Genomic DNA, 19883 nt, shown 5'->3' with positions numbered 1-19883 from the left:
TGGGTGGGTAGCAATGGACATATTTAAACAACTGAGTGTTACTGGACTATCGGCTGATAGTTTCCTCACAGAAGTTTGATGTGCACAAACAAATATTAGCCGTAGAAGTGAAGCTTTGATTCAAGGGGTTAATCAAATTTCCAGGCGGGCAACTATCAAACTGATAGTCCCAAGAAAGAAACACTTGATTGCTTTTATTTTTCACCACTAAATTTTCTCCCCAAGTCAGATCACCAAGACTGGCATTTCAAATTTACAGCTCACCAAGTTGACATATAAGGTGAACAATGTACGGGATAAAAATACAACGAAAGCAACCCATTTCTTAATGAATTGGAAAACTAAACGTTTTTGTTGTTGTTGTTGTTTTTTGCTTGAACGAGTATGTGTACTATCCATCGGGCATTTTTTGTGTTGTGCCGCTGTTTGGAAAAATGAGCACTATCATTTACATGTCACATGACCAATTTAAACCAATCAGATTCGGCAAAAATTTAGTGCTGAACGACAAGGGCTGATAGTCTCATCGGGATGAAAACCATCAGGTCACATGATCAATTTGAACCAATCAGACTGGGAGAAAATTTGGTAGTGAATTATAAGCATCATTTAGGGGGAAATGTGTTCAGTCAATGGAATTTTACCAAACCCTGTGGCCAAACCTCAGAAATTATGATTATCATAGCGCTGCCTTACATTTTGAACGTGAAATCAATAGATCTACTATTCCTAACCTCCAACCTCAGTCCTTGAAATCTGGTGTTCTTTCTCTCTTTTCTATCTTTATCACAGTAATTTTCCTTTTTCTCTTTATTAAATAATTCTAATTTATTTACTCATGTTACCACTGACCCACCTTGACAATGCTACATGTATTTGCTTGTTAGTCCTGTTATCATTAATTTAGAATATAGTGGTGGTGTTGTTGGAAAGTGAAGAGATAATAAGACTTTCTTGTATGATAAAAAAGTGTCCACGCATCTGACGATAAAATTTTATAATCTCGTACAATGATTATTCTACTTAACCTTGTCTTCAGTGTCTTTGCAATATCCATGGCAGTTTGAAATCGTGAAACCATTTAAACACTACAGTCTTGAACATTTTCACTACTCTTGTAGGACAAATGACTGTGAGCTCAGAAGTTTGGTTTCCCAACAGCTATTAATAACCTGCAGTTCACGTTTGCTGACTATATTTTAAACATGGAGGAAACTGTGCCAGTAATAATTTTGTATGATGAGCACAAGCTTGAAGGATACTGAAACAGAAAACAGTTAGGATTCACAAAGGCCCATGCATGGTAGTTTTTACCGTACAAAGCAAAAATGTTTTGTAGTCACCAACAAGAGATATATGTGAAGAAAACAACAGAAAAAGAACGGCCCTTAAGACTGCAAAATGAGTAGACCAAAACTACATTTTCCATTGGCTTAAAATATATATTCAATTTTAGGACTTAAATCTAAGGATGATCACAGTAATAGTAATAGTATAATATAATAATAGTGTAATAGTAAAAATAAGAAAAAACAAAAAATAATTTGTTTTGGTCAACCTGGCGACATATTTGCTATCATAACTTTGTTGCTTTAAGCAAAAGAATTCACAATTAATGGGTTGAATTTACAGTTTGCTAAGCTCCAACTTACCTATAGCCTACTTTAGGTATTTACATAAATGAAACGTTTTTGAGAATAACTCTGCTTGGCTAACCAGCTGCATTTACTGAAATTCTTTGGTCCTTATATGCATTGCATTATGTAACCTAAATGAAGTTCTCGGGGCATAACTGATTATGGTGCTTCATAGAATGATCGCTTTTTATTGTTTTGGCTCAGATTTGCCAGACTTTTTCTGTATGTGGCCCTCTGTTCCTTCAGAAATTATTGCCCTGAGATATTTTCACTTTTTTTGTGGCTAGTTTGGAGTAAAAATGATTATGCCCATGATTATGGGCAAAATTTTTGTTTTTGTTGTAAAAAGAAGCTCAAAACAGCATCTGGATAAAACACCAACTAGGCAACATTTCCTGAAGGAATTGGAGGCCAGATGTAAAAACTCTGGCAAATCTAATTAGCTGAGCTAAAGAGGTATACGTACGACTATAGCTTGATAATGCCCGAGCCTTTCAACTATCTTTGCATGCATACGCTATTTCCTTATTGCCATGAGATAAAACTCTATCTCATTATTAACCTAATCTCCATCTTAAAATAGTTCAAAATAAAAATAGTTATTGCTATCTTCATGTTATGTAGTAAACGAATGTTCCATAGCTCAGATAAAGCCATGCTTACTAATAACTACATGTACCTCCAAATAACTAATTTACACTGAAAAATATTTTTAAAAATTATCCTTTAATTCATGCATTTTTCTATATTTTTTTTCTTTTTCCTGTGGTTAGAAATTTAACAGAGTCTTAGCAAGATGTGGAGAACGAGAATGTTTGTTTATAAAGTGTTTCTGTTGCACAGTCTTGAACTGCTGTAAGAGTTCTTGAAAATTTATTCTCTGCACATGTTCACGGCAAGGGAAATCACCAGCACCTTTCTTGTCACTGAAAGAAAAAGACAAGTTCACTAGCATATAATTATCAAGATTACAGTAAATTACATTAAAAAAAGTCTAGAGGTTGTTCCTGGAAATATTAAACCTGGCAAGTAAATCAGCTATGGGTTTGCCTTCTACAAAGTCTGAAATTACATGTAGGAACATGTACAGTTGTTGGGGGAATTGAAAGAGCATAATTTTAAAAATGAATACAATGAACATTGCATTAATGATCTTCAAACGATATGGGAGCAAGAATTAGAAAACCATAAATTAATTACACCAAAGTTGCTTTTATCTGCTGGGAGATATGGTGACCTGTGGGTCCAAGACCAGGAGATTAATTCTGCATGTGGGAGAGTTGGGATATGTGCATACATTATCATTTCCATGACTTATAAAGTAATCGCTTTAGTTGTTTTTGTTGTTTTGTTTTGTTTCTACACACAAACAAGTCATTGTTTACATTGATTACCCTAACAATACTCACAGCTTTACATGTACTTATGCAAATTTTAAGGGCCAGGGTGCAATTCAATAAAACTGTTTAATCAATTCCAAGACCTGATGTTAACATTATGTTGTGTTGTGCCAAAATAAATTTCTCCTAGTTAGCATGATCAACATTAGCATGAAGTCTGGCCAAATCAACTGTCATCCAATTAAGCAAGACAAGTACTGTTACACTAAGGTCATGCTAATATATTTAATTAATTAATAGACTATTTCCGAGTTGCTTTGAACCTCTTTATGAAAGCGAGGCTAAGTGCGAAATTTTTGTCATGAAAATCAGTTTTCATTCACATGCAAACAAAACTAATTTTCATATTAAATATGAGAAGTTTAGCACTTAGCCTCGCTTTTATAGTGATTGGGTTCACAGCAACTCGGAAATGGCCTATTACTTAGCATGGTTTGATCCAAACATTATGCAATTAAAGTCCTATTGAATTGGCTCCAGTTCTGAAAACCAGCATTGAACATGGTGGTGCCCAGGTCTGAAATTGGTCCAGAGTTGGATCTAACAAGGTGTCAAATCCCCACCAAAACTACATGTATTTACACACAAGAGACTGAATAACAGGAACTCAAATATTGATCTGTTTTCTAATGCATTCCATTTACTCCCACCAACATTCTGGACCTTTCTGGTATATTTTGGTATGTTCTGTAGGCCATACAGCTTATTGGAAAGTTGTTTACCTGATATCAGATGGAAGTACTCTTCCATTTGGCACACAATCAAGTCTGTTTCTTAATGTTGTAAAGGCATCACTTTGAGGAAGAAGCATTAGCAGACCATAGAGTGACTTGAGAAGGAAATGGTTGTGCTGTGTGTCTAAGAGCTGAAGACGCAAGTCTGAAATAAAAAGAGGGTTAAAAAACAAAGTCTTGATTAACCAGTTGACAATGACTAAGTACGGTAATTTTTTTTTTAAAGGCTAATTTGAAAGAAAGAAGAAAATTTGTTTGATCTGCCACACTTACTTTATAATACAACACATAATACATTAATTAACAATGTAAGTATGGTGGCGGGAAAGCCTGAACTGGAACCCTGCCTGGGCTTATGACATCCAGACTTCCCTGGCTTAAAATAGTTAAAGCTTTAATCGTTTGCTATTTTTAGGCAGTTATAATTATAGAATTTATACAGACAGTATGAAAAAGGACTGGTAGACTGGCTAAAAAAACTTTTTGAACATGGAAAATCACATTCCCTTGGTTGTTTCAGGCAAGTATTTTGAACAACATTCCTCTTGAGGCATGCTCACGAGCAAAACTCATTTTTTTTCTGTAATTGAGGTTTCTTGATGTCTTCTGTCCTTTTCAGATTAGTTTAAAAGCATCCATGCACCCCAACTTTGGGTTGAATATGAGAAAACGTTAAATGAGAGGGGCAAGTTGCTTTTTACTTTCTTGGGAAGCATGCATGTGTGCAGCTGGCCTTATTCATTCTGTAATGCACGCTCTGTGAGACTTTTTTCCATTAACTTCTTAGTTGGTTACACCAAAAACATTTTCCAGCAGAAAATTTGAAAATGTCATAATGACCATGCAGCCTGATTCAATGGTTTATCAAAACTTACTGTACACATTGTTGGTGGAAAGTGGTTTCTGTATAACTATACTCACATGTGAATATAGGAGACTCTATGAGTTGAACCAATTTATCAATCTGAATCAGAAATTCAACATTCACTTCTAGATGTCCACTGATAAAAAAGGGTCAAGGAATATACCTCAACAAATTAAAATACTACCATAAAATAAAATAGAATAAAATAAAATAGAGATATTTTATTAATGCAGACAGGGCAAGCAATGGTGTTTCGCCTAGTTATAACCCCTATAATTCTGTAACCATTAAATTATCAGAAATTTTTTGTTTCAGTTTTTGCCTTTTTTCATATAACTATTACTAATAACATAAAAATGTTGTCAAGGATACAAAATCATGAGCAAGTCACAAGCATGTTGGTAGTTCTGTGTAAGTAAACACAGAGAAACCGTGGCAACAGGGTTATGACACCAGGAATGGTACAGGCAGGAAAACAGCGAACAGCTCTCCTAGAAAAGAAAAATATTCAACCATGATATTCAAAACTATCCAACTCTACCTCAAAGTACTTTTCAAATAATGTGCAAAACAAGCACAAATATGATGTGACATTTGTAAAGTTAGTTATTTGTGCAGTAAACAACTGTAAAAAAAAAAACCTTTTGGTGGATGCATAAATCTCTTATTAAATGTTTTGGTGTGTAGTGATGTCGCTATATATTTTTACTCATAATTTTCTTCTATTTTTTCTAATTTGTATTGATAGTGATACTACACACCAAACCATCTATAGTATAAGTTAATTTATTGCCATGGAGACTACTGGACAGCATTACAGGGTAGTCAATGTTAAGGGCCCTACTTGCAAATACCATACAATACTGTACAGCATACATGTACATATGGGGCCAATTTAATAATTTAATATTAAAAACTTTTACCCTTGTAATTTAAATACAACATGGGACCCTGCTTTTACACATGAACACAAGAAAGAACTCAACAAAGGGTTCAAAAACAAGTTCAATAACCATCATTAAAGACTTTTAACAATGTTTGTTGAGATCATTTTCTGAATGCTTGTGTAATTACAAGCTGTAAGGCACAGCTTAATAATTATTGTTAACACAAGACTTAGTGTTGAAGTTTTTAAATTGGCCCCTGGTAATAATACATGTGCAGTGTCATTCAAATGTGAGTTACAATATAGAACAGTTGTCTCTGCAATGTATTATGAGATTAGATTCCCATAAAAATAAATAAATTAATTAATTAATTAATAATGCTTTAGAAATACACAGGCAAGTAAAAACTAACGATATAACGTTCCGACATTTCGGCGATGTCATGACGCCATTCTCAAGGAATGAATAATACAAGCGAGTTCAACAGAGTAAAACCTTAGATTTGCATTAATGGGGTAATTTAAATATTTAAATAAACACTTTGGCGTGGATCAAATCTGTTTGTACATTCAAGCGAGGTCTTAATTGTTTGATGTACAGCATTTCGTTAATTAAACAATCAAATCTGTTCCTGCATTTTTTCAGTACTTTTATTTAAATTTAATCACTTAATTTTTAAAAGTGTCAATGTATTTGACGCAGAACACTAATTGGGGACACTTTCCAGATCGAATTGGAATGTAGAAGTGTTGGTTTTTAAGGAGAGGGGAAAACTGGAGTACCAAAAGAAAAACCTCTCTGAGCAAGGACAAGAACCAACAACAAACTCAACCCACATATGACGCCGAGTCAGGGAATCAAACCCAGGCCACAATGGTGGGAGACGAGTGCTCTCACCACTACGCCATCCCTGCTCCCCTCATGATAATAATCCAAAATTGAAAACAAAACAAGTAACTGTTTCTTACTGGTGTGGCCAGTTCTCTAAGTTGGTTTCTGAGGTCAAAAAGCTCACTGGATGTAAGCAAGATCATGTTCAGATATCGCACCATGAGTGATGCAAACTGAAAGTCCTCTTCTTGAACAATGATTTCTGATAATGCTCTGTAAATATCCTCTGCATTTAATAAAAGACAGAGTTGCCTGCAAAGAGATGTCGGTATAAAAAACAATAAATTATTTTAATTAATGTTAACTCTTTGGTTAACAATAATATTATTTCATCTCCCATTATTGTACTGATGTCTTTGTCATTACTTATGCAACCCAGATGTAGAGTGTGACACATGATTTTATGGATTTGAAGTCCTTGAATGTTGTAGCAGTTGATTGTATGAATAATGATTATTAACTAAAATTTATGTGCTGTTCAGGATAAGAGACTTCTCACTTATTGCTGGCTCTTAGTTTATCCTGTTTAGTTTAATAGTTAATAAGAGTCAATTTTCCTGCCTTATCATGCAAAATTTGGATGGCATCATATTGAATAAATCTGCACACCCCCTGTACATGTAACAAGATTTTTGACGGACCAAGTACGGTGTACTGGTCAACTGACATCTTAACAAAATAAGTAAATTAAATAAAATACTGCAGCAATGCTTTCTTGTTTTCACTTCAAAGGATGTATCCTGGCTAGTTTAAATAAATGCAATTTTGTCACTTAATTAACTATCCTCTATAAAGCAATATAACTGAAAGCAAGTGATGGGTGACAAATATAAATAGATCGGGTCTGGGAACCCTTATGGTGTGTACAGGCCATGGCCAACCAACCAACCAAAAAAGAAAGTTTTGTAATTAAATTTATCGTGCATAATTCCATGACGAGATGATCAAAATGCGCTTTACAGTATGGGGACACTTTCCAGATTGAATTCGAATTTGGAAATGTTGTTTTTTTGGGAGAGGGGAAAACTGGAGTACCTAGAGAAAATTAAACCTCTTGGAGCAAGGATTGGAGGAGAACCAACAACCCACATATGACACCGAGTCCGAGAATTGAACCAAGGTCACTTTGGTGGGAGGTGAGTGCTCTCACCACAGCGCCATCATTGCTCCTCATGGTGTAACAACTGGCTAACTGACTGACTTGCAACAGTAACCAAAATTAACAAGTAGAGAGACTTTTTAACCAACAACACAAGGTCAAGTTAACTACCAGTTACAATGTACCTCAAAATGAAAGAACCCCTTTCCTCTAGCAGCTTTTTGTCAGTTCTAAACAGTAGCATAACATTGTCCATGAATTTGTGGAAGTATTTGTTGAGCTGCCTATGGGGTGCAGAGGGCTGTTCTGCGGCGGGTGATCCTGACTCTGACATGCTGTGGGTTGGGCTGTTCCGTGGAGGGCCAGCTGGGGAAGCTGAAATCTCTGCAAGTGCCTCCAAGTCAAGAAGAACAACCTATGAGAAAACTTCTCTCAGACATGGTGCTGTAGTCTATATAGAAATGCTACAACCAGAAACCTGTCCTTACTTTAAAAAGACTGTCTTGTTTACTGACAAAAAGTAATTTGAATCAATAAAATTTTATGCAAAAGAGCATTTCTTTGAATTTCCTCAATTTCAAAACTGAAACACAGTACTTACTGTCTTGAGCGACATGTGAAAAATTTAGCACTCACCTGTGAACTGCAAAATAATGTTGGGTTTTACAAATTTGAATCACGTTAATTTACGGAAGGTGAGAAAATTTGTTTGCAACAATCATCTATTATTAATTTAATAAAATAAATGCCTTTTTTGAGCAAAATTCACAAGAAGAGTAAATTAACAATATACATTGTAACACATACACTATTAATAATGATTTTTTGTAAGAATTTGTCCAATTTCACAGTCACATTACATGTACTTTTGCGACCTAAAATTGACCTTAAGTTACTTTAATTACTAAACCACAGCATAAAGGTTTACTTGCCTCATCTGAGGGATCTGACAAAGTCTTTAAAAGTTCAGGAAAAAGCTGTTCAATCTGACCAAATATCTGAAACACATAAATTACATGTATATTAACCAAATATAACATGGGACAATGCTACATGTACATGTATCAAATCTGTTTGAGCACTGGGGAGCTATTTATTTTAGTGCACTGTCACTTTTTATTTAAGTCGTGGAAACTCACCATAAGACACAAAAACAGTAAAAATTTTGTCTGGCCCAAAACAACAGTTTTGTGGGAATTCATATACATGTGCATACTAGTCTGACTAGTAATATCTAACAAATTTGCTAAAAAATTATAAATGATGCCTGTTTATTATCCTTGCCTATTATGCAATAACGACAATTTTAAAAAACTGCTAATAACAATAATTTGAAACCCCACCTTTAAAGAAAAGATTGAGTTAATGGAACTACCAAATGAATATTCCCCTCCCAATCTTTGCTTGGTTATAAGTCCAACACAAGGTTGCCCCCTTACCCTCCCCCACCCAAAACAGTTTAGTAGGTCTCCTCAACAGTTTTGTTCATTACTGACTGCCCAAGGGTGGACAGAGCATGATACTGTAGTCTCTGTCTTATAAAAGCAAATGTAATGCACCTAGTGGGAGGCGGCGTGACCTAGTGGTTAGGGGCGCCCAACGTGTAATCTGGAGGCCCCAGGTTCAAGTCCCGCCCCAAGGCCACGCTTTGTAAATAGCCAACTGATTTGCCTCCCACCAGTTGGGATTTTTAACAATGTTATTTTCAGTTTGCATATTTATTTCACTGGTTTATAGTGTCCCCAATTAGCGCTACCGCGCTAAATCCTTTGACACTTAAATAAAGTCATTTATTTTTTACTTTTTTTTTTTTACCTTGTTTGGTGTTTTCATGTGAAGAAGCAGCACCCATCGTAGCACCGCTATTCTGGTCTGTATTGACTTATGCTTCAACTTCTCTGTTAATACTGCTACTACTGGACCAAGATCCAGCTGAGTTTGTGGTTCAGCAACAACGTTATCACAGTCCATGGATATAGCATCACTGTCAAAATCTTTGTCATCATCTTCTGTGATCAGTCGCATTAAACTTTGATTGACTGTTTTAGCAGCTTCTTTGATATTTTTGAAGAGTCAAGGGTATTTTCCAACTTATAAGCAATAAGCTCTGTAAGTTTTACCCTGTTAGTATTTCGTCAATGAAGCCCGCATCCTCAATCATTATAATTTTATTTGTATTATAGGTTAGGTGTACATGTGTGCATGTACATGTCCCCAATTAATGCACTTCTTTGAGTATGCTAGATGTACATGAGTAATGACAGGTTAATAAAGACTAGTTATTACCAAATAATAATATTATTATTATCATCATCATCATCATCATCAAACACCCTGTCTTGAATAAGCACCTCCTGTGTCACGAAAGTGCAGACAACCATGTAAACATGTACAAATTGTACTACTGGTTACAAGAGGTAAGAGAAGATTGAAGTCAATCCAAATTTACTGCCATGGAAAAGCGTTGTTCAACATTCAAGCCACCTTACTGATATTGACTCTAACAGACAGTAGACTTGAAGTAAATGGAAAAAAAAAGTTATTTCAAACACAAACATTTTTTCAGGATTTACAAAATTATGTACAGGTTCAATATATTATGTTTCCCTTTTAAATTTCCCCTCTAGTTCCCATATGAAACAAAGTCGACTGCTACACTGTAATGTTCACTGAAGGGAAATATTGGAATGCTTTTAGATCACAAAAGAAACTTTTACCATGGAGGGAAGGGGTGGGGGTGTAACTGTATCTTACATTATTTTGAGGAATATCTGGAAGGGTGTGGGGGAGGGGGGGGGGTGTTAACAAAACCTTCACAAAAGAGAGAATCCTGGCAGGTGGAATGGAGAGGGGAGGGGCCGGGCACAAAGATAAAAAATTATTATGAAGGATATTTTGTTTGTCTTGCTCATAGGCCATACAAGGCAATATTGATTTTAATATTCCTGCAATGAAAGGCAACATTGTCCGTCCTGAAAGTGTGATAAACTCTCTCAGCCAAGTGATAGCAGTGAACTGGATAACATCATCTGAAAATTAACAAAACGTCAGTCTAAAATATCATTATTTTTCAAATAACTTTATTTATTTACTAACTATAATTACTCAGTTACTGTTTCCAGTACTGTTTCTGCTGCCGCTACAGCTGCTGCAGTGAGCTGCTGTACTATTACCAGTAATGAGATTATTTTTACTGTACTGTTGCTGTTACTGTTAATATCAAAATTTACAAATTGTACCTGTCTGTTTCTATAAAGAAATGTATCTATTTACCTTCTGACTGAGAATGTATGACTAAAATATTGACCATGTGAGCAAAGTTGACATTTTTAGATTCTCTTTTAATGCCTCTGAGAAATTCACCAAGGACTGCTTCACACCTACAGAAACAAATTTGAGCAAAAATGAAAAAAAAAAAAAAAAAAAAGCACCACATAATGTACATCGTAAAAGTACTGCTCAATTTTAAGGGTGATGCTTACTGTAAGGATTTTTAATTAATGATAAAGTTTAGATTAAATTTACATATTGTTTGACTCACAATGAACATGTGCAATGTACATGTAGTAACTTCTGAGATATACTGAAAATCACAATGTCACCTTAAGTGTACATTATAGCATATCATCTGCAGTCTCCTTCAAAAAGTCATACAGTCACATCCAAGGGCCTCTTAAAATTTCTCACAAGATGCAATTCTCTGATTCTGTTGTTGTATTCATGCCTTTCCATAAATGTACTTGCATGTTCACTGAACATGTAGAAATGCTTATACATGTAATTGATCTTTGCCAGAAGACCAACCCATAGAACTTGACATTTTCAAGCCCCCAGAGGCAAGTTTCAGATTTCTTAAGACATGATCTTCATATTAAGTTATGTATCACAAATTGCAATTGCCTCTATAGTCAACAGCTAAAGTGTGGTAATAGCCCCACATGTACCTTTTAGTGGTACTGTATCATGCTTACTTAGTAAGTAAAAATAAAAACCTGCATAAATTATATCTCACATTTTTCTGATCTCTGCATTGCGGTCCTTGAAAATATGAAATAGTCCATCAAGAAATTCTGGAAGATGGGCGATGAGATCTAAGTCTGGTACAGCATCCAATACCATCAGCTAAACAAAGATAAATCACAACAAATACGTGTATCATTAATAAAAGATCACTGACAGTATTTAAGTAAAATACATACTATTGCCCAGCATGAAATAACTGAGCACTAACTGAATGCAATCTTTTACAACCAAGCTACAATGATACAGCCATGAAACTTCTATAACAAAGTGACAGAGCTCAATGTCCTGGACTTGCCATGATCTCAACTTTTTTTTTCAATTTTGCTCCCAGTTTCTTCGTAAATATTAAAAAGTCAAATATAACAAATTTCAGCAAGGAAGCTGCCAGCAATCTCTTAAATTAATCCATGGTGTTGCCAAGTGAAAATTGATCGCAAAACATGAGAAACCCATGAGAACGTCAAGTGTACATGTGCATGTACGTTTGATCCCATTTTTTTAACACATGACTGAGTGTATGTTTCCCTGATACTACCCACGACTGCGTGATTGTTCATAAAACAAAAATGTTGTCTGGTGAGGCGTTCAACTGAATTTTAGTATGTCTAAGAAATACCCCTTTTCTTGATTATCCAGATTACTTTTAGGTGGAGTTCCAGTGAGTCTGAATAATTGAGGATCTATCATTCAAGTCATAGCTTTTTACAAATGGTAACTGGTACTTACCCAAGAAACCAGAAACTGTTTGGCAAATGGATTTGCAGTGTAAATTCTGTCTCTTAACAGAGGAATAAATGACACTAAATCAAATGATGAGCTTTCTGTCACAATATCCTGCAATGGAAGAGGACAGGGCATGTTGAGGAACAAAACTCTAAATCAACCCAAAAAAGTTGAAAAATATCATTTTATTAACAAAAAATTTTAATAACATTTATTGATTTTGCCTAGATTTCTTAACTCCACATGGTAAAACTACATCTTATCTTAAAATAATCAATCTGCCACTATTTTTAACTTTTAAAATAGCCAATTTTACATTGCATGCTTGGTGACCTGGCCTTTTAGTGGAAGCAAGCTTTTTTTGGGGGGGGGGAGGGATATATTTTATAATTCTTTTATTTTTTATTTTTTTGGCTTTGTTTTTGGATAAACAACCTCACTGCTTTTCATATGAAAATTGTGTCATTGTAATGCTAACTACATGTAGTTTGAATTTCCAAAGTATGGAGGTCAGCCTCACTTCTAGTCAAAGGCCAGGTCATTGAGCACTTGTAACTATTCATAGCATTTGCTGGCATTGCAGTGGAGTCTCTAAAAACAGATACCACAGTTACATTTGTAGGTGTGTACATCAACAAGGTAGATCCTTTGAGGTGGGATGAAGGACTCGGGCCATGGGCTGTGGTCCACCGGGCCACGGGTCACCTTTCAGAAGGGGCTTTGCTGAAAGACAGTCGTGCCCGGCGGCCCACAGCCCACTTCCCAGTTCACAGCCCCACAGCCTGCGACCCACCTCAAATGCCATGGCCCAGCTTTGTTTACGCCCACTTCAAGATGGCGGATACTTACCATGACAGACTTGTAACTAACAAAATAATGCTCTGGTTAGCCTACATAGCACTTGGTTAACCTAAATAGCACTCCAATTATTAGTCTAAATAGCTCTCTGGTCAGCTAAAAACTTTAACATGTACTAACTGTACACTGTACTACTTGATTACATGTACATTGTATTTAGTTTAGTTTACAGAATTTACATATTATACTACATACCTTTATTAGTCTGTCAAGCAACTCAGCTCCATTCTTTACATTGGGGTCTGGATCAGCTGCAAGCTGAAAGCAGAGTGAATGAAAAATAAATTACTATAAACCTACAGTACGTGCACAATCCTATGGCCTTATGCACCTTCTGGTATGAACAAGAATGATGATGATGACGATGATGATGATGATGATGATGATGATGATGATGATGATGAAAATCAGGTTCTTCTTTTGCTAACTAGTTTGCAATTACATTTGAAAAGCCTGTGAGGTTTGTATCATTCAAAACAATGTCAACTCCAGCCTTAAAATAAGGCCAGGTACACACAGAGCTGTAAACTGGCCATGGGCTATTAACACAATTGAAATTTAAATCATCATTAAACAGCTGACAACCAGATGGCACCCATTTATTGCATCGCTGTAGTTCCACGGAGAATGTCCAACAGGCAGGAAATTCAAAGTTTCTCACTGATGTTTCACAAGAGATTCAACTACCTATACAACTTGTCGGTCTTGTCACCTACCTGTAAGTTTAAGGCCTTAATTTAATTTTGCATAATAACATGGAAAACAGGTTTGATAAAAGGTGGCCTGCGGCCTGCAGGGCCCGGCAGCCCACAGCCCATTTCCCATATCATAGCCCCATGGCCTGCCACCCACCTCAAAGACCATGGCCCAGCAGCCCATGCCCCACTTCACAGTTCAAGGCCCAGTCAATTTTTTTATGCTCTGACTTCAAGATGGCAGATATTTACCATGCCAGACTGGTAACTAACAAAATAACACTCTGGTTGGCCTAATTTAGCTAATACTAGGTAGCTTGCAGTTAGCCTTTATCAGGGTTGTAGCTAAGAAGTTTGTCTGCCGGTTAGCTGAGAAATTGAGCCGGCTAAAGAACGCGCGAAGTGCCTTCTGCCGTCAGCGTAGCCGACGGAGGGGTAGGTATGGGAGGGGGTCGCCCCCTCCCATTAGGGGGTCTGGGGGGCCTCCCCAGGAAATTATGAAAATTTTAATTCAATTTGTGCACTCTGGTGAAATCTAGGGGCTCTGTTGTGTATGCAAAAAGAAACAACCATTAAAGCGAAGGTCAGCTGTGGTGCCGCAGTTTGAAACATGTGGTACAGAGATTCACTCTGAATTTATTCAAAATTTTCTCTCGCGCTTTGACGTTTCCATATTTCCTTCGTGTCGTTTTCGTTGTTTGGCGTTCCTTGAACTCTCTACCAGGTCTGTTTACTGTGCCCCTAAGGAGAATGACAGACCTGGCTTCTGAGCAGACAGTGCTTTGTTTTACTACAGTTCGTCAATCTATGCTGTTTTCTTAATTCTCTTTTTAGTGAGCTCACTAGTAGAATAGTTCTTTATTTAAACACGGTAAAATCCATCAGGAGTATAAAAATTAGAAATAACCTAACTCTCCTAAACAAAATTCAAAACCTAACAACTTATCTTATCTAACTAAATCCCATTTTTCATTCATGAATGCCAGGTATACTCTAACATTAAAAATGAAAATATGTGCGTAAGATTTTCAACACTTACTTGACACTAAAGTAATGAGAACGAAAGCTACATCGCTTTCCATTCGTTCCGAAAAGATAAGTGCTTTTAAGTTTGCACTAGAATATCAGAAAATCGATTCTTATAAACGCTTAGAACTGCAAATAAAAGAGCTGTCCACTCGGTCGTTCAGCTGTTCATTCAGTTTCGCGGGTTCGTTTACTCGGTTTCTCGTTCGTTCGTTTTCGCCGGCGAGCACTCGGCGGACCGTTTACGTTTCTGGTTTGTTCAGTTGTTCCTCCGTTTGCCCAGTTCTTCTTGCTATTCATGAGCATAAACATGTTAAAAGCAATAAAATTTAACCAATTAAAAGCTGTATGAAAACATTACGAAGAAGTTCCTTCATGTTTTTTTTCTCTGTCATGCTACAGAGAAAGACTTCTTATTTCTCCGATCTGACACAAATACCTGGTAACAAACTCGTTCCCAATCTTTCGCAACGCCTTGAATGCGGGGGCTACCAAGCTTCGTGTTGACAAGATGGCGGACGCAGAAAACGGAAAGAGGACACGGTAAACAAGTTCTCAAAACAAGAATTTATTTCAATTACTTTATGGCATCGATACTCAAGGTAGTCAGGAGTTTATTCAACCTTTTCACTTAAAATATATTATTCTAAATCGAACAATTGCTTGTGGGTAACTAAAGAACTGTTCATTGCCCTTTTAACCGAGTGTTTGCCACCCAAAATTCAGACGGCGATGCCCTCTTTCCCAGCCGGCGCTTAGCGACAACCCTGCTTTATATTACGGGTTACAATATCTAAGCCAAAATATTGCTGATTGTGGCAGCCAGTCATCGGTAGTCTAGAGGTAAGGTTCTCACTTGGGAATCCGATGACCTGAGTTCGACTCTTATTTCGGTCATTTCTTTTTCTAACTCACCCCATTGATCACTGTGCCGGCCAAAAATCGGCCGCAATTTCACGCACGATTGCGTTTGGTTAACATTCCGTTCCTTTGTCTTCAGAAAGGACTGACCAATCAGAATCCACTTTCTGTGCATATATTTATATGTCTTAGGGGGGCCTAAGAGCTTTTTGTCTACGCAAAACCATCTCAAATTTCAGTTTTTGTTGCCGTGTGGGCCAGATGCCTAGATGTTTAGTCCCCGATTTTCGTGTTTTTCAAAGGAAAACAGACCTTTTCGAAACGGTAAATCAAAAGAAGAACTACTAAGGAATACTCAACAGTTTCAACTGCGGAAATCCGAGAAATAATGGCAAAGAAATTGTGCTTCGAGGACAAATTGTAGTTTTGTCCAGGCGACGAGCTAGCAGACATCTCAAATCATTATTCAGGTTTTGGACTTTCTACATAATTTTCCAGTAATTCTGGGAATTCAACAGCCAAAAAATTACAGGTTTGATTCAATGTCAATTTGTACTGAAATACTACAATTCTAATTGACCGATTCTTCGTATTCCAAACAATTTTTGCGAAAGTTTTGAAAAACATGCTCTGCATGGATCAATAAATTTGCTTCGAAATGGACTTGTAGTTCCTTCAAATGGCTTGCGCATCTCTAATCATTTAGAATTACCCTATACGCGTTTCTTTCTTACGCATAAACAAAGACTTTTCTGAATACAATTTTTCATTTACGAAAGCTTTTTGTCTGTTTTTTTTTTATTCTATTTCCATTGACGAAATGTGACAACTGGGTAATCTTGCGTAAACAAACACATTCCCTCGAAATTTTGGAAATTTTTACTTTCAAGTTTGTTTTTTGGAAAACTTTTAATTGGCAACTGATGTATTTTATTCCATAATTAGTAATTTTAACTATTTTAGACCAAAGGGGTGTTTTTTTCTTGCCCTGTAAGTTGTGTATTTTTACTGCACGTGGGGTTGGAAATAACCACCTTGCAAATTTGGCCAAAAGTTGGAAAACCTCTGGAAATGGCTGGTGATCAATGGGTTAAAAAAGTAGGAAAAAGTAACTGTGTGATTTATAGTATCCGTCATCTTATAACCTCCCTCGCACAGGGAGACTACTGGTCATCTTGAAGTGGGCATAAAAAAATGTCCGGGCTGTGAACTGTGAAGTGGCATGGGCCGCGGGCTGTGGGGCAGTGAACTGGGAAGTGGGCTGCGGGCTGCCAGGCCATGAGCTTTGACTGTGGGCCACCTTTTATCAAAACCCTATGGAAAACTTGATAAAGGTATACATGAAAAAAGGGAAAGAAAATAACATTGGGGTTTACAGCTACATGTATACAACCTAAAGGGTTCTGGTTTTACAATAGACACAAGTGAGCCAAACACAATTCAAAGAATACAGTGTACGATGAAACGTTATTGGCTGCATGATGGCAAATGCTCTTAATATGGTAATACAGATAATCTCAGTGGTAATAAAGATTCATTGAGTGACTGACTGACTGACTGACTGACTGACTGACTGACTGACTGACTGACTGACTGACTGACTGACTGACTGACTGACTGACTGACTGACTGACTGACTGACTGACTGACTGACTGACTGACTGACTGACTGACTGACTGACTGATTGATAGGTTGGTTGGTCGGTTGACTGAATACTCATGCTTCAGTGATTTACCACCAAATATTGGTCAGGTGAGTACTTACTTTACTAAGACCATCAAATACATCATTGAAGAAGGGTAACACAGAGCCTCTTGCTACTTTGGCAATGTTGTAAAGAGCTTCACAAGCATAGTACCGCACCCTGCTGTCCTGGTCATAGAAACAGGTCAGTACAGGAGGAATAAGATTCTTCAGGTACAGACCAGCATCCTGGGAACAAAACATACAATTCTGTTAGACCACAAGATGGCACAAGCTTGGCAATACTAAAATAATTGAGCTTGTGATAATGGATTTTAACTCAGGGTCACCAAAGTAAATTGTTGCCAAAAAAAATCGACAAGAACCTAAATATTTTTAAAAGTAACATCAATAGTGCATCTGCGATAAATACTAACAATGTTTATAATGCACTTGTACCTTTCCCAAAGCGATAGCAGTAGCAGCGAGCCCAATAAGGCCTCCCTTCCTCGAATGATTGTTGTGCGAAACTGCAAATTCATCAGCAAGCACAGTAGTCAAACGTGTGATTTGCCTAACATCATTATTGGCCACGAACTCTTTTACCATGCTGAAAGAAATAACAAATAAAAACAACATTTAAGCTTAAACATTTAAAACAGGGAATTACTGGTAAATAAACGGGCCCATTTTCATTTAACATGCTATGTGATCATTTCTTTCGTTTTCGGATCATAACAGTGTAAGAATCGTAACGTATCCAGACAATATCGCCAATGATAAACCAAAACTGAAGATCGAGCCAAACATGGAGAAATGCCGCAATGACAAGAAGTCGACCTACCGTTCGATTTCCAAGGCTGCTGTTTTGCGTTTTTCGTATAATTTGTCATTCAATCCACGAACGACGTTCTGTGTTAGTGGTAAGAGGTCCTTTTCCGCCATTGTAGCGAAAAATCGGACCACATTTGTGCGATTTTTTCACGCTGCGAAATTGCAAGATTGCAAAGCAGTTTTCCTGCAGGCGCTACCCTCGTCCCCAGGCCAATGTCGTTTTCACGTTGTGTAAGAAACCCGTAACGTCTCCTCGATATTTTCTCGGCTTCCGTTTCGTTTCCGCTTGTTTCCCTTTCCTCATCTGAAATTTTTTGCCTATGAATAACTCCCATTTTTATGAAATCACCGCAATAGTCAGAGGCAAGCTTAGATTTCTTTCTCTACTCCCAATTTGCAAATCGCGTGACAGCAAGTTTCACTACTGACTGTGTACATGCTGTTCAGGAAACGACGCGGAGGGGTGTCCATTGCTTCGTAAATGAATCACTATAAAGTTCATTATGTAAACGCTGAGTTTTCTTAAAAAACTACGGCCTTTTTTGTGAATTAGAAACATATGAAACAAAGCAAAATCTATGGGAGGGACGTTCTGTCAAAGGTCAACAAATTTTACCGCGTATTTTAATTAAATTTCCTGTGGGTTACTTGGGGGGTGGTCAACAGGTCTGTCCACCAGGGGGCAAAACAGTTGAGCTTCCCGCTGGTCCACCTTGCTTCAAAAACAACCTATTTCCTAACCAGTTTAAAGGAGTGTACTGCAGTCTCAAGGTTTCAATTTTCACTGAAATGGCTTCATTGGTTGGTCCGCCATACGATTGCCACAACAGGTTACGGTATACTCGAAATTTTTAGAGCTGTGTAGGGATGAATTAACCATGGAGGACAGTGGGGTGTGATAAATTATGTATATGAAGCGATAGAATGTATTCACTAGGTTTATTTGGCGGGAAAGGTCATGTAATCGCACACTAATCGTCCAGTCAATTCTCATCATATCGATTTCCAAGCACAAAACGGGGTAACCGCACACGATTCTGAAAGGTGCGGGATAGAAAGATAACACAGAAACGAACGAAACTAGCGCCGGGAAACGGAATTGTTTGAGAGATCTTGATTTGGACCTTCGTACGAAAGAGGGTTATACTTTTTTTTTTCTTTTTTGTAGGGGGGGGGGGGGGGGTGGAAAGAAGATATTTTTCCAATCCTCTTCAAGAATAAGAATGAATAAGGGTCAATAAATATTGACCAAAATATTGATCGAAACTTCGACTGAAAGGGAAAAACCGATAACTGCGAAAGTGGAATATTGAATTATGAAAGAAAAAGGTAACAACTTAGTTTCAACGGAACTGGTAAAGGAAGGCTTGGCCCCGCAATCATGCAGTTTGAATTGATTTATAGCAATGCTAAAATTTTGAAAATGAAATGTCCATTGGACAATCAAGGTGTGGAGCCGCATTATTTATTTATTCTCCCACAAATTTCTAATCTGATCGGAAACAATTTATTTCATTCTGCAATGTAATTCAGAAAGTGAATAAGTCTGGGCCGGAAATGTTTACAGCTAATAGTTACTTGGTTCCGAGTAAAATTCTTACTCTGAGGCATTATGTCGGAATCAAGCTTGAAGGGAATTTTGATCTCGATCATGTTTTTTGAAAGT

General features: G+C 37.0%; 1 protein-coding gene across 1 annotated transcript; it reads right to left on the bottom strand.

Annotated features, from left to right (window-relative positions):
- Window positions 1–1421: 1421 nt before the first annotated feature.
- Window positions 1422–18426, bottom strand: LOC146460808 (protein VAC14 homolog). Its single transcript, XM_085087699.1, has 16 exons — window positions 18228–18426; window positions 17843–17993; window positions 17465–17632; window positions 13313–13375; window positions 12263–12370; window positions 11526–11635; window positions 10787–10893; window positions 10411–10542; window positions 9329–9579; window positions 8446–8511; window positions 7699–7928; window positions 6492–6666; window positions 5009–5127; window positions 4693–4772; window positions 3760–3916; window positions 1422–2563 (listed from the first exon to the last, which is right to left on the bottom strand). The coding sequence occupies exons 1-16, from the start codon at window positions 18326–18328 to the stop codon at window positions 2407–2409; spliced, it is 2175 nt and encodes a 724-aa protein (XP_084943825.1). The 5' UTR covers window positions 18329–18426; the 3' UTR covers window positions 1422–2406.
- Between the last annotated feature and the right edge of the window lie 1457 nt (window positions 18427–19883).

Source organism: Pavona decussata, unplaced genomic scaffold, assembly GCF_977016875.1.
Source record: "Pavona decussata unplaced genomic scaffold, jaPavDecu1.1 SCAFFOLD_207, whole genome shotgun sequence".
Classification (NCBI taxonomy): Eukaryota; Metazoa; Cnidaria; class Anthozoa; order Scleractinia; family Agariciidae; genus Pavona; species Pavona decussata.
This window is presented reverse-complemented; position numbering and strand designations above follow the sequence as displayed.